The sequence below is a fragment of the Oncorhynchus keta genome, chromosome 26 (genome assembly GCF_023373465.1).
Source record: "Oncorhynchus keta strain PuntledgeMale-10-30-2019 chromosome 26, Oket_V2, whole genome shotgun sequence".
Taxonomy (NCBI): Eukaryota; Metazoa; Chordata; class Actinopteri; order Salmoniformes; family Salmonidae; genus Oncorhynchus; species Oncorhynchus keta.
Window position 1 is genome coordinate 29,549,026 of NC_068446.1, and position 16,415 is coordinate 29,565,440.

The 16,415-nt window shown below is 45.7% G+C and overlaps 1 protein-coding gene across 2 annotated transcripts in view; it reads left to right on the forward strand.

Moving 5' to 3' along the window:
* The window catches only part of LOC118359223 (single-stranded DNA-binding protein 3-like), a 135,696-nt gene that overhangs the window by 38,338 nt on the left and 80,943 nt on the right, over positions 1-16,415 (forward strand). For both annotated transcript variants that reach the window (XM_052480521.1, XM_052480522.1), the window contains exon 4: positions 7,920-8,004. In XM_052480521.1, the coding sequence (XP_052336481.1) occupies positions 7,920-8,004 (85 nt within the window). The remainder of the gene's footprint in view (positions 1-7,919; positions 8,005-16,415) is intronic.

Consider the following 16,415-nt stretch of genomic DNA (forward strand, 5'->3'; position numbering starts at 1 on the left):
TCGGAAGTTTACATACACCTTAGCCAAATACATTTAAACTCAGTTTTTCACAATTCCTGACATTTAATCCTAGTAAAAATTCCCTGTCTTAGGTCAGTTAGGATCACTACTTTTATTTTAAGACTGTGAAATGTTAGAATAATAGAAGAGTGATTTATTTCAGCTTTTATTTATTTCCTCACATTCTCAGTGGGTCAGAGGTTTACTTACACTCAATTTATATTTGGTAGCATTGCCTTTAAATTGTTTAACGAAGTCAAACATTTCGGGTAGCCTTCCACAAGCTTCCCACAATAAGTTGGGTGGATTTTTACAGAGCTGGTGTAACTGAGTCAGGTTTGTAGGCCTCCTTGCTCGCACACATTTTTCCAGTTCTGCCCACCATTTTTCTACGGGATTGCGGTCAGGGCTTTGTGATTGCCACTCCAATACCTTGACTTTGTTGTCCTTAAGCCATTTTGCCACAACTTTGGAAGTATGCTTGGTGTCATTGTCCATTTGGAAGACCCATTTGCGAGCAAGCTTTAACTTCCTGACTGATGTCTTGAGATGTTGCTTCAACATATCTGCATAATTTTCCATTCTCATGATGCCATCTATTTTGTGAAGTGCACCAATCCCTCCGTGGCAGGTAGCTTGGTTGTTAGAGCGTTGCACCAGTAACTGAAAGGTTGCTAGATCGAATCCCCGAGCTGACAAGGTAAAAATATGTCGTTCTGCCCCCAAACACTTTTCCCCGGTAGGCCGTCATTGTAAATAAGAATTTGTTCTTAACTGACTTGCCTGACTTTCCGAGTTAAATAAAATAAAAAATATCCAGAGGAAATTCAGGTGTCTTATCACAGCTGTGTACATACCGCCACAAGCAAGCACAGCGCACTCAGCAAACTGTACAAGATCATTAGCCAGCAATGATACTCTCACCCGGTAGCAGTCTTTGTTGGTGGTGACTAAAACTAAGCCCGTCGAAAACACATTTCCCCAAAATATCACCAACATCTATCCTGTCACACATGAGGATTCAGTGTGCTTGACCATGTATACACCAACATCCGTGACGCTTACAACGCCAGTCAGAACACGTCTCTCTGTTCCTCCTCCCCGCCTACAAGCAGCAACTCAAGAAAGAGCCATCAACATAGAGAATATTGAGGTGCTGGACAGATGAGGCAGTCTCAATGCTGCAGGATTATTTTGAGAATGCTGATTGGAACATGTTCAAATTTTCACCAAGGACTCATCCATCAACATTTGAGGAATATATATTGTCAGTCACAGGCCTCATTAGGAAATGTGTTGTTGATGTTGTACCCACAATTACAATCCGAACATACCCAAACCAAAAACCCTGGATGAACAGAGATATCCGTACAATGCTGAAAGCCTGAACTGCAGCATTCAATGTCAGTAGAACAAACCCTGATGAGTCATTCAAGGCAAGCAGGTACGTGCTCCGCAAATCCATTAGGGATGCAAAAATACAAAGGCATATCCAGCAGTGCCCACTGAAGCCTTCCTCCCAGACGTGCTTAACACATTCTATGCTCCCTTCAAGGCAGACAATACCGAGCCATCCAGGAAGAGACTCGCTTCTCCAGACCACTAGGTGCTTTTACGCACTGAGGCTGCCATGAGTAAAACTCTCAAAAGCTTGAATACTAACATAGCCACCTTGCTCAGGTGGCATCTCTGGCCGCATCCTCCAAGTGGGTGCCAACCAAATGGGTGGTGTCTTCTCAGACATCTTCATCCTGTCAATCTGCTCCGGACCTGTCACTAAACGGATCTCCGTTTTGCAGCATGCGGCTGCCTTTGCTTTCCACGACTTGTGACATGGGACCAGCGCTGATTGGAACTATCCTCTTGCTATTCTCCATCTACTCCACTACAAGATGGAGGAGAAGCAGATTGAAACAACTTCCTTAGCAGGAAAATTTCAGGTAGCATAGGCCATTCGGATAGGGACAGATGACAATGCAGGGATACATCCATTAAGCCCAAGCTGCGTCTTGTCACAGGAGCTGAGGACTTGTTTGCGTTTTCCCCATAAGTTCACGCAGAATTTAAATTTAAATTTGCGTGCTAAGGATAGCCACCATATTGTCCCGGACAAGAGCATAATAAAGACGGCTTCTACAGCATTGGAAATATTTGTTAGCCATTCCAGGTGTAGCGGGCTCCATTGCTAGCTAGCTAGCTGGCTAGGTAACATTCAGTCCAAATCAGCAGGTTTTAACACAAACACTTATGAACAAAATAAAACATCTGAAATAAATGGCTGAAACAACAGGTCGAGGCACAGGTGTCATAACAACCTCTCCCTCAACGTCAGCTAAACAAAGGAGTTGATTGTTGACTTCAGGAAGCAGAGTAGGGAATATGCCCCGATCCACATCAACGGGACTACAGTACAGAGTCACGAGTTTTAAGTTCCTGGGCGTCCACATCACCGAGAACTTGTCATGAACCAACAACACCGCCTCTCTTGTCAAGAGGGCGCAACAGCGTCTCTGCTTCCTAAGGCGGCTGAAGAAATTCAGAATGCCGCCCCGGTTCCTCTCCAAATACTACCGCTGCACCATTGAGACCATCCTGACCAGTTGCATCATGGCCTGGTATGAGAATTGCTCCTTCACGACCACAAGGCCCTTCATCGGGGGGTGAAGACTGCCCAGTACATCACTGTGACCGTGCATCCACACATCCGGGACATCAACCCAAAACGGTGCCTGAGGAAGGCACGCAGCATATTCAAGGACCCCACACTCCCCAGCCACAAGTTGTTCTCTCCCTTACCACCGGGCAGACTATCGGAGTATAATGTCTGATAGAAACTGTCTCTGAGTCTGTTGGTATCTGCCAGCCATCAGACATCTGAAAATTGAACTGGACTGACCCCCTGCTCTGATTCTCCACACCATAGAACACATGCACTTACTCATGCACACACCCACACAAACATACACTGAGTGTACAAAACATTAAGAACACCTTCCTAATATTTACTTGACTCTTATTATACTGCTCACATCTTGGACTGGAAATTGCGCCTTCCTGTGTTATACTAATGCTAAAATGTATATTTCTTATAGTGTTTGTTTGTATCATTGTTGAGAAAGAACCTGCAAGTAAGCGCTTTGTTGGACGACCAAAAAAACTTGTAACTTGAAATTCTAACTCTCAACAGTAAGTTGAGTAAGTTGCAAAATAAGAATACTTGTTTAGGGTGGAGGGAATTGATCCGGGGTCCGCCAGTTCCCCATCCCTGCGCTAGAGCATCTGGCCTGACCATTGAGCCTCCCCATGTTACAATAGAATAATACAGGAGTTATTCTATCTCATCTTCAACAATATCCACACAACATACATTCCCTTTTATTCTTTCCTTCTTTGGCCCTTGTCAGATGTTGAATATATTAGTCTGAGGGGAGTGTTCCCAGGGAATTATAGAACAGCTGATTTACATGGCGTGCTGTTTTAAGAGCTACGGAGTGCCTGTCTCTCTTGTTACCTCACAATGCAAGCATTAATACCAGGAGAATAGCAAACTTCAGTGGGGTAATAAACACTCTGAAAGGTTTTGTTTTCTTCTGCCTTTGATTGTAGCGTTTTGTCCCATTAAGAGCAGCTCAGGCTGATAAGAGTAGTAGCAGCCATAGTCAACCTGGCTTTCCCTCTTCTCTTCTTTCTCCTCTCCTTAGCATGGCTTCTCTGTTGCCTGACAGGATCTCACCCCAGCCTAGAGTGTGTGGATTAATGCCTAGGCCCCTTCAACCATGTGTCTCTGTTTACTCTGCCCATTATGGCGGAAGGCACATTGTTACCTCCAGGCGTTGTCAGACTACAGTTAATTGCAATAATTATCATGATGGTATTTAATTGTTGTAATTGTCTTGTGAATGTGGATGCTAATCCGCTGTTCGGGACACAATGAAGTGGAAAGTGTGTATGTCCTGTTTACGCTGTCAGTCCACATTTCCACATTGTTTTGACTGGCATTTAATTTGAATATGGCAGAATTTGCATGCCTTCTAACCTGGACTATGAATCTCACACCCAGATTGATCTTAGGGATTCCACACAGCCTAGTAAATGTATTTAAAGGAGTCTGAGGAGAGAGTGCATCCACAGTATGAAAATCTTCAGTAGACAAAAAGAATCTGCTGACCTTCTCAACCTGTAGGTAGCTAGTCTTAACTAGTCGTGGTGTACCTTTTTAGCCGTGTTGCATGAGCAGTCCCACCCAGATATGATCTACTTAAGCAATAAGGCCCGAGGGGGTGTGGTATATGGCCAAAATACCTCGGCTAAGGGCTGTTCTCAGGCACAACGCAACATGGTATAATGACCATATATCACAAACCCCTAAGGTACCTTATTGCTATTATAAACTGGTTACCAGCGTAATTAGAGCAGTAAAAAAACATGTTTTGTCATATACGATCTGATATACCACGGGAGTCAGTCAATTAGCATTCAGGGCACAAACCACACAGTTTATAAGTTACTATTTGAAACGTTGGTGGGTGTCAGGTTATGATTACCCTGCTCTCCAGTCCCCATCCCCTGTTTGCACCTAGTTGTGGCTTTTCAGTAACAAACTCTAACGTGTGTCTTATTTCATTTCCCAGAGAGCTGATTGGATTTGAGATGATCCCGCTGTCTCCCTCCGGCAGGCAGGCACGGCTCTGACAAAGCTGCAATCTCTTTAACGGCAGTTGATAGATATGATAATGCAGCCTGGCTTTATTGTCAAGTGACTGAGGGGCAGGCTTCATGACCCCTTCAACACACACGCATGCACACATAAAACATGCACGTACGCACGCACAAACACACACACACCTCTGTTCTCGATCTCTCCCTCTCCTCTCTGTTTCTCTGTGCTGTGCATCAGCCTGTCCAGCTGACCCAGACAGTGCACACCTGAGAGCAAAGGCCAGGGGCTTGTAGAAAATAGCATTTCTTCAGCAGAAATGCTTTGTTGTGATATAAAACAGGGAAGTTGTATCTTCACTACTTTACTATGCTTACACAGTAAGAAGACAGTACATGCAAATGTAACTTCCATATGCAGTAAATACATATGTTTAGTATCACTCTATATGAATTGTAACAAAATATCTTACACACGGTTATGGGTGATCAGCTAATGTTTTCTGCTCTATTTTGCAGTCCTATCAAGTGCTCAGTGTATCACACGTTGTTAGAAGTCTGGTTTCGCCGCCTCAGCAGAAAGCATGCATATCGTGGAATCTTCGTCTTTGAAATGATTGGAAAAAGCGTAACATTGGTCTTGAGCCCCAGTCAGATCAGCAGCTTTTATGTGCTATCCATTAAATCAATATCTTAGGTGAAAGAACAATTTAATGTGGACCAGTTAAACAGGTGCTTAATTAAGTAATTAAGAGTGTATTTTGGATTAGAACTTGGTGCCCCTTCCAGCCCTTAAGTGCTGGATTTGCCTTAATTAACAAATATAATGCCTAATAGATCATTAGCCTGCAGCTCTGGCCAAGCAGAACGATAGCTACATGAAATGGTTCGATTAGATGACCTCACTTTGCTGAAGCTCTGAGGCGAGCGGTGGACTAAAATACTTTTTTTTTCATTCCCTTTATAACTTCAGCTTGATCAAGTTTCACTTTGTGATAGATGGTATTTTAGCGTTACGTTTCACACATACACATGTATACATTCAGTATGTGTCCCATGAGGGAATCAAACCCACAATCAATCAATCAATCAAATGTATTTATAAGCCCTTTTTACATCAGCCGATGTCACAAAGTGCTCTACAGAAACCCAGCCTAAAACCCCAAACAGCAAGCAATGCAGATGTAGAAGCACGGTGGCTAGGAAAAACGTCCTAGAAAGGCAGGAACCTAGGAAGAAACCTAAAGAGGAACCAGGCTCTGAGGGGTGGCCAGTCCTCTTCTGGCTGTGGCGGGTGGAGATTATAACAGTTCATGGCCAAGATGTTCATAGATGACCAGCAGGGTGAAATAATAATATTCACGGTGGTTGTCAGTTGGCTTTTCATAGCCAATTATTCAGAGATAGAGACAGCAGGTGCGGTAGAGAGAGCGAATAGAAAACAGCAGGTCCAGGACAAGGTAGCACGTCCGATGAACAGGTCAGAGTTCCATAGCCACAGGCAGAACAGTTGAAACTGGATCAGCAACACAACCAGGTGGACAGGTGACAGCAAGGAGTCTTCAGGCTGGGTAGTCCTGTGGCATGGTCCTAAGGCTGAGAGAGATTTCTCAAATAAAGACTTAAAGGGTGAGACAGAGTCTGCTTCTCTCACATAAATAGGCAGACCATTCCATAAAAATGGAGTTCTATAGGCCCTGCCTCCAGCTGTTTGCTTAGAAATTCTAGGGGCAATAGGAGGCGTCTTGTGACTGTAGCGTACATGTAGGTATGTACGGCAGGACCAAATAGGAGAGATAGGTAGGAGCAAGCCCATGTAATGCGTTGTAGGTTAGCAGTAAAACCTTGAAATCAGCCCTTGCCTTAACAGGAAGCTAGTGTAGAGAGGCTAGCACTGGAGTAATATGATCACATGTTTTGCTTCTAGTCAAGATTCTAGCAGCCGTGTTTAGCACTAACTAAAGTTTATTTAGTGCTTTATTAGGGTAGCCGGAAAGTAGAGCATTGCCGTTGTCTAATCTAGAAGTGACAAAAGTATGGATGGACTTTTCTGCATAATTTTGGTACAGAAATGTTCTGATTTTTTCCATGTTACGAAGTTGGAAAAAAGCTGTCCTTGAAATTGTCTTGATATATTCGTCAAAAGAGAGATCGAGGGTCCAGAGTAACGCCGAGGTCCTTCAGTTTTAATTGAGATGACTGTACAACCATCAAGATTAATTGTCAGATCCAACAGATCTCTGTGTCTTGGGACAAAGAACTAGCATCTCTGTTTTGTCCGAGTTTAAAAATAAAACATTTTCCGCCATCCACTTCGTTATGTCTGAAACACAGGGTTCCAGGCAATTTTGGGCCTTCACCATGTTTCATTGAAATGTACAGCTGTGTATCGTCCGCATAGCAGTGAATGTTAACTTTATGTTTCCGAATGACATCACCAAGGTAAAATATATATTGAAAACAATAGTTGTCCTAAAACGGAACCTTGAGGAACACCGAAACTTACAGTTGATTTGTCAGAGGACAAACCATCCACAGAGACAAACTGATATCTTTCTGACAGATAAGATCTAAACGAGGCCAGAACTTGTCCGTGTAGACCAATTTGGGTTTCCAATCTCTCCAAAAGAATGTGGTGACCGATGGTGTCAAACGCAACACTAAGGTCTAGAAGCACGAGAACAGATGCAGAGCCTTGGTCTGACGCCATTAAAAGGTCATTTACCACCTTCACAAGTGCAGTCTCAGTGCTATGATGGGGTCTAAAACCCAGACTGAAGCTTTTCGTATACATTGTTTGTCTTCAGGAAGGCAGTGAGTTGCCGTGCAACAGCTTTTTCAATTTTTTGAGAGGATTGGGAGATTCGATATAGGCCGATTCATTTAAAAATATATATTTTCTGGGTCAAGGTTTGGCTTTGTCAAGAGAGGCTTTATTACTGCCACTATTAGTGAGTTTGGTACACATCCAGTGGATAGGGAGCCATTTTTTATGTTCAACATAGGAGGGCCAAGCACAGTAAGCAGCTCTTTCAGTAGTTTAGTTGGAATCGGGTTCAGTATGCAGTTCGAATGTTTAGAGGCAATTACTATTTTCATGAATGTGTTAAGAGATGGGATTAGCACCATGCTCCAACCAACTCAGTCATGTGAACCATCCCCAACTGTTAACAATGTTGTGTAAACTGAAACTATCTGCGTGTTTGCTGTACTCTGATGTCTATGTCCAACCATGTTCTCTGTCTCTCCTCTTCTCCCCATAGTGTATTCTGGGATCTGTACTGCGCTGCTCCAGACCGGAGAGAGACATGTGAACATTCCAGCGAGGCCAAGGCTTTCCACGATTATGTGAGTCAACCTGTCACTGGTGTTGTGTCAGAGGCACGGGTGGCCATCGTGTGTGTGTGTGCGCTATAGAATGTCTATCTGTAATCCATGTTAGTTTCTCAATATCAATTTAAGACATTTGCATACATGATTGTTTTAGTCACAATATGAATGTAGTTTTGTAGCGTCTCTTACTGCAATAGGTTCTATCCTCCTAAACTCAGCGAAACAGTGTCTGGGCCTCCCTCACTTCCTCCCTGTGACCCCTTAGAGCTATACCTAAACTGTCGGCTGAAGGTGAAATGCCAGGCTGCTGCAAGGCTTTTATTGGCCTTCTCATGTTTTCAATAAAGGTCGGAGCAAATAAAGCAGCTGGGTGAGCTGTTGGCCTGGATTAAGTACAATGCTGTGGCCGATGGATGGGGGACGATTGGGGGTGGCCTGGGGGTCATGGGCTTGCCCTCCCTGACCCTCTCATCTGTAGAAGAGCTGGAGCTTCCACTGGCGCTAGCACTGATGTGCTGCTTGAACATGTGTGGAGGGCCTCAGAGTGGCCGGCTTACAAAAGGAGGCTCTTTGTTGACACAGCCCTTGGACTGCAAATGACCATGTTAATGAGCCCACTAATTGTGACCTCTAACTCAGTGCCAGGACCTGAATGATTGAAGGTTAAGCTGCAGTCCTCTTACTTCATCTGCCTCACTCAAGTCAAGTCTGTTCAAGTCACTGCTATACTTTAGCGTACAATTATCATTTTCTGGTGTTTTGGCTATGCTACATAGTGATATTAAATACATACCCTTTAATACATTTAAAGTAAGGATTATGCAGCTAATAGGTTATGTTGGTCAGACTGTATTACTACTAGCTTATCGTTCACCTGGGCCGTTAGGGAAGGAGCTCTGGAAATGGATCATGATGGTTCTATTCCTGCACTGGACATTAAATTTAGCCGGTTTCTAAATTCTCTGCAGTTCCGCACTCCCATGTAGTCTGACAAGTATGAACAGACCAGACCTCATCAGAACAGACTCATTTGTTGTGAGTGTATATTACACCAGCATAAGATTAATTACATGGTTAATTAAACCCCATGGTTAATTAAATCTGACAAGTGTCTCCAATTAATCTATATGCCTAATCATTCCCAACACCTAGCCTATCTCCCGAGGTATCTAGCTACCTGGGTGTCTCAACAGTCAGCTGCCCTGCATGCTAACTCTGACCACCAACTAACTAGGTTGGTAGCAGGACTGGTGGTTACGACATCCTAGAAAAGAGAGTACTTACACACATCTAAATGTGACATAGGCACTGAACAAATAAATAAAGCCATGTCCGCTCGCAAGCTTTTAGTGACGCGTGCGCACACAACGTTTCTCATCCAACATGGTCTTCATTTGGCACCACACACACACACACACACACACACACACACACACACACACACACACACACACACACACACACACACACACACACACACACACACACACACGTGTCCTTGAGACTACCTCCCTCTGCTCCATTGTCCAGATGTGGGGCTCCATTCCAAGGTCCTCTGAGGGGGGTCTGTCCTACCCAGTAGTAGGGTGGTCAATCAGTGTGGACGCAGTGGGTCTCTGGGGAATGTCACTGGGGCTCAGATGTCCTGCTCTTTTGTTCTAGTTCATGGATTAATGTCCAGTTTGCCTTGACCTCTGACCTGGCTGAAGTTTAAAGGGTCAGAGTGTATCGGTCTGTCCGGCGACCTCCAGATTGATGGACTGAGAGGGCTCTGTGTGTGCGAAAGGAGTACATCAATATCACTGGTCATCAATATCATTTGACAGTAAATTATTGTTGTTGGTGGTCGGCAAGTTTGTTGTAATTCGAGATGTTTATCTGTATACTTGTATTGGATGGACTGAGCAGGTTATTGAGAAGGTTGGACTGTATGAAAATGCATAACCATGAAATGTTTCAATGAGTTTGTCTATAGTCAAATCTTCCCCATCCGCCAGTCCTGTTCATTTCCATAACTCTGTCAGTGTTGCTGGTGAACCCGGCGTGTCTGTGTGTGTTGGCGTTATGGACAGACAGACACAGGGCTAATGTTGTGTGAAGAACCTTATCTGGGGCTGTGACGTGGCTGTGGCGGGGGGACCGGGGTGTGGGGGTGGAGGCGTGAATCCCCTGGGTCGCTGCTCTGCGGCCTGTCTCTGTCTGATTAACTCCAGCCCCTCCGATCCCTCTGGACCAGCAGCCTGACCAAGTAGCTATCGCGGCCCGGCTGATAACAGCCCTAATCCCCCGCCGTGTCTCCCAGGATCACATGGACTCGAAAAAACACGACTCCAGTAAGTCACTCTCACAGGAGAAACAGAAGACCTGCTCTCTGGTGTTAGACTGGATATGTATGGGTCCACACATTTAGATGCCGTCTCTGACTGACTGGTTCAGTGTCAGGGTATTGTTGAGGAGCGGGGCTGTTGTCCACAGACATGATGGTGGCCCTGGCTGGGTTAGAAGGAATCCACTATGACCCAGGGTGGAAGACTTTGTAGGCCCTCCAGTTTGGAGAATATAATGGAATATAATGTGCTAATCCTAAAATCTGAGGGATGGTTCATGGCTAATCCCTGGATTTTGGTGGGATTGTGACTCTGGCTGGGCTCCCGGAACTGGAGGACTCTGCACCCCTGGATGGGAGAACCAATGTGGTACAAACCTACACACACACACACCCTAAACACACCACAATGTTATACTGAACATGGAAGTGAAACACAGCCTTAGTAGATTTGTTTAAGTTATATTTTCCTTTCTTCCTAATTGTTGAAATTGTTCACTCATGTTTACTTACTGAGAGAAAATCCACACTCCTATGTCATTCCCACTTGAATGCGGATGTTCCTCAAAAGAGGAGTGGTTTGTGGAGTAAATGTTTTTTTGATTGAAATAATGAGATGTCTTTTGGTAATTCAGACTGAGTGATGAGAGGAATAGAGGCAATAAATGATGAAGAAAAGTCAGAAAGTCAGAAACGCACGACACACACAAACACACTAGCAGGAAATCATCATGCTGGGAGGCCCCCCTCGTTACAGACTTTGTTCTTTGCACAAGCTAGAGGTCATGACCCCACACATCTGCGGTTCTTGCTACTGTGACATCAGCGTCTCCGGAGTGTCACTGATTTAGTGACAGTAGTGCGTCATTGAAAAAGCAATGCCTTAGTGCTCCTCTCTTGCATAAAGCTCCATGCTTGTCTATATGATTTGTGGATTGACTGATCATTCAGATCGCTATGAGGGAGACTCTCCTGTCATTGGAGGTGGGGAACCTTTCAATGAACAAGTAAAGGCAGATAATAAAGGCATTTTGTTGTTTCTGATAATTATCAATGAACTCTCTGAAGTTTTCATTTTAAGCGTTGATTTGGCTTGTCGCTGGGCCGTTGAGTTGAGCCATGACCAGAACTCCTCAGCCACACAAAGAACGCCAGAATTCTCCTCTGTCTACTGTGTGCCTCAAAACAGGTCCTCTTGCATCAGGCAGTAATGACATTCATTATGTTGGTCTGTGTGACAGGATTTTCTATTGTAAAATGTCACTTTGACACCTGCGCTGACTTGAATACCTAAGTGTGATAACGCTTATATACAGTCCAGGATGGTATAATGTAGGGGTTTGCTGGGTGTCATGGCAGGCAAATGACTGGGGATGTGTCTGGGATTACACTTTTCTTTTCCCTTTTATGGTTCAGTCAGAAGTGCACTTGATAGGGAATAGTGTGTCATTTGAGATGTAGCCAAGCTGTAACAGACTTGAGTGTCCAGCAGGACTGAAACAGGTGGCTGGGGGGGGGGCTTCTCTGTAAGCAACAACCATTGAGAGGCCACCCTTTTCTCTCATCCACAACAGGTGCTCACTTTAAAACCATTCTCTTTGCCTCTATTCCCTCCCTCTCACCTTCTGTCCTTGAAAAAAAAAATCTCTCATCCTACGCCTTTCTCTTGCCTCAATTTCTCTTAGGTGTAGAACACAGTCTTTCTCACTCTGCTACCCCCCCATTCCTCGTCTCTGTCCCCTCCTTATTCCTCTCCATCTCGTCTTCCTCCCTCTCTCTCTCTGTGGAGATTGATTGGGTAATCTGTCTCGCTCGGGGGGAAGGAGAGAAGCGGGATGACGACATGGAGGAGAGAGATCTTATTCATACATATCCCCCTGCATTACGGTGATATGTACACACTGTAATGGCATGCTCTCTCTCTCTCGCTCTCTCGCTCTCTCTCGCAGCGCTCGCTCGCTCTCTGTGCTACTCTTCTCCTCCTCTCTTCCTGTCCTCTGTTTTCCCTAGCTTTCAAACAGTTTGTCTCTTGGCTGTGGGCTGACACCTGTGAATGAGTGGGGCTTTCTTTCTGCTTTGTGTTTACTGTTGTCTCCCATCCTCTCTCTGCTTGGAATGAAAGAGCCAGTCCACTTCTCATGTCTCTGTATGCATCTCTTTGTAGACGTTTCCTAGCTGAACTTCAGAACAAACGGTTGAAATCTGTGCCCCCGAGCTGTATGGTCGACAGTAGTTCTGGGATTACACAAATAATGCTGCTGCGTCTGCTCTTGGGAAGCTTAACATTTCCGTAGGCAAAGTTCTGACACAGGCCACCCTCTCGCTGAGGGGGGAGACGGGAATAGAGGGCAACCTGTTGTTATTACGGTGCACTTACCCCTCTTGCTGAGGGGGGAGATGGGAATAGAGGGCAACCTGTTGTTATTACGGTGCACTTACCCCTCTTGCTGAGGGGGGATATGGGAATAGAGGGCAACCTGTTGTTATTACGGTGCACTTACCCCTCTTGCTGAGGGGGGATATGGGATAGAGGGCAACCTGTTGTTATTATGGTGCACTTACCCCTCTTGCTGAGGGGGGATATGGGATAGAGGGCAACCTGTTGTTATTACGGTGCACTTACCCCTCTTGCTAGGGGGGAGATGGGAATAGAGGGCAACCTGTTGTTATTACGGTGCACTTACCCCTCTTGCTGAGGGGGGAGATGGGAATAGAGGGCAACCTGTTGTTATTACGGTGCACTTACCCCTCTTGCTGAGGGGGAGACGGGAATAGAGGGCAACCTGTTGTTATTACGGTGCACTTACCCCTCTTGCTCGGGGGATATGGGATAGAGGGAAACCTGTTGTTATTACGGTGCACTTACCCCTCTTGCTGAGGGGGATATGGGATAGAGGGCAACCTGTTGTTATTACGGTGCACTTACCCCTCTTGCTGAGGGGGATATGGGATAGAGGGCAACCTGTTGTTATTACGGTGCACTTACCTCTCTTGCTGAGGGGAGATGGGAATAGAGGGCAACCTGTTGTTATTACGGTGCACTTACACCTCTTGCTGAGGGGGATATGGGATAGAGGGCAACCTGTTGTTATTACGGTGCACTTACCCCTCTTGCTGAGGGGGATATGGGATAGAGGGCAACCTGTTGTTATTACGGTGCACTTACCCCTCTTGCTGAGGGGGAGACGGGAATAGAGGGCAACCTGTTGTTATTACGGTGCACTTACCCCTCTTGCTGAGGGGGATATGGGATAGAGGGCAACCTGTTGTTATTACGGTGCACTTACCCCTCTTGCTGAGGGGGATATGGGATAGAGGGCAACCTGTTGTTATTACGGTGCACTTACCCCTCTTGCTGAGGGGGATATGGGATAGAGGGCAACCTGTTGTTATTACGGTGCACTTACCCCTCTTGCTGAGGGGGAGATGGGATAGAGGGCAACCTGTTGTTATTACGGTGCACTTACCCCTCTTGCTGAGGGGGAGATGGGAATAGAGGGCAACCTGTTGTTATTACGGTGCACTTACCCCTCTTGCTAGGGGGATATGGGATAGAGGGCAACCTGTTGTTATTACTGTGCACTTACCCCTCTTGCTGAGGGGGAGACGGGAATAGAGGGCAACCTGTTGTTATTACGGTGCACTTACCCCTCTTGCTGAGGGGAGATGGGAATAGAGGGCAACCTGTTGTTATTACGGTGCACTTACCCCTCTTGCTAGGGGGATATGGGAATAGAGGGCAACCTGTTGTTATTACGGTGCACTTACCCCTCTTGCTGAGGGGGAGACGGGAATAGAGGGCAACCTGTTGTTATTACGGTGCACTTACCCCTCTTGCTAGGGGGATATGGGAATAGAGGGCAACCTGTTGTTATTATGGTGCACTTACCCCTCTTGCTGAGGGGGGATATGGGATAGAGGGCAACCTGTTGTTATTACGGTGCACTTACCCCTCTTGCTAGGGGGGAGATGGGAATAGAGGGCAACCTGTTGTTATTACGGTGCACTTACCCCTCTTGCTGAGGGGGGAGATGGGAATAGAGGGCAACCTGTTGTTATTACGGTGCACTTACCCCTCTTGCTGGGGGGGATATGGGATAGAGGGCAACCTGTTGTTATTACGGTGCACTTACCCCTCTTGCTGAGGGGGGATATGGGATAGAGGGCAACCTGTTGTTATTACGGTGCACTTACCCCTCTTGCTGAGGGGGGAGACGGGAATAGAGGGCAACCTGTTGTTATTACGGTGCACTTACCCCTCTTGCTGAGGGGGGAGACGGGAATAGAGGGCAACCTGTTGTTATTACGGTGCACTTACCCCTCTTGCTGAGGAGGGAGATGGGAATAGAGGGCAACCTGTTGTTATTACGGTGCACTTACCCCTCTTGCTGAGGAGGGAGATGGGAATAGAGGGCAACCTGTTGTTATTACGGTGCACTTACCCCTCTTGCTGAGGGGGGAGATGGGAATAGAGGGCAACCTGTTGTTATTACTGTGCACTTACCCCTCTTGCTAGGGGGGGATATGGGATAGAGGGCAACCTGTTGTTATTACTGTGCACTTACCCCTCTCGCTGAGGGGGGATATGGGATAGAGGGCAACCTGTTGTTATTATGGTGCACTTACCCCTCTTGCTGAGGGGGGATATGGGATAGAGGGCAACCTGTTGTTATTATTGTGCACTTACCCCTCTTGCTGAGGGGGGAGACAGGAAGAGAGGGCAACCTCTTTGAGAAGGTAATGAGTGTCCACACCAGCTCTTGTGTAGAATGCCCATGGTCAACCTGGTCATGCCATATAGTCACTCCAACACCTGCGAGGCTAGGAAGAAACACAGTGGAGATGCCATCCCTGATTAGAGAGCAAACACTGATGGTTCTATGGATTGTCAGTTAATTCCACGGGAATGAAATGGATCTTCAAACATACGTTTGTTATTGCTGTTGGGAGTTGTAGAGGGAAGGCTTTTTTTCTCCCACACAAATCCCCAATTGAATCTACTCATGTTTGAGCTACTGCTTCAGTTAATATAACACAAGTTTGATTGCGTTTTATGGTCCAAGAGTACACATCACAATCCAACTAGGTGATGACAACTTTAAAAAGATGAGCAGGGGAGTATCTAGGCATATGAAGTGTATACAGAGTAGTGGTTTGTTGCTGATTTAGTGATTGAGCTAACATGCATCTTTGATATTATCTTAGCTTTTTCCCAATCTGACCCCTTCTATACTTCCTCTCCTTGATTGACATCATATGCTTTTTTTCCCTGTTTCAACTATACACTGTTTGTTCATGATTCTCTGCTCAACAATCTCCTCACTCACTCTCACTCCCAGACACTGACAGCGAGAGAGAGGGGTCAGTGGGCAGCCGTGTAGTTGGCAGGGTTGGCAGTGCTGCTGCCATTCTGTGGGTCTGCTATGTTGCTGTAGTGCTGCCTAGCTGTGCCACTTGCCTCTTTTAATATCTGTGTGTGTGTCAGTTGTATACCATACTTATTAAGTAGCGACACAAACCCACTCCTCCTGAGAATGAATGGCAACTTCACATTACACTGACGCCCTCCCTGCTAGGATTAAAGACAAAAATGCCCTCCCTGCTAGGATTAAAGACAAAAACAATTAGTCTTATTTGCAATTTAAATTCTCTAAATGCAGACGTAATCCCCATATTTTGAATAGGCAGAGTAAACACAGAGAGATTGAATTCAAGCCTCTGTCTGGATATTACTTTGTTGCTATAATAACATTTAAATGTTATAGTGGATAATGAAGGTGCTTTTGGTTAGGTTTGTCTATATTTGGAAAACAACATTTTCCTTGTTGAAGCGTTTTGCCAATATGATGGAAAGAATGCAAAGAATCTGGATGAAAAGTGAGTACCTCATCCCTCACAGCTCCGCACACACATCCTCAGGGCCTTGAGGAGAACCTGGGGGTGTTGGCGAGGCGTCTCTCCAGTAGGTAAAGGAGGGAGCCAGGGGGAGGCCGGCGTGGGGAGCCAGGTACTTTGGAAGCCAACAAGGTAATCACTAGGTCAGTGGGGAGCTGTTAGACTCTCAGTAAAAGGCTGAGGAAATACATGGTATAAAAATAGT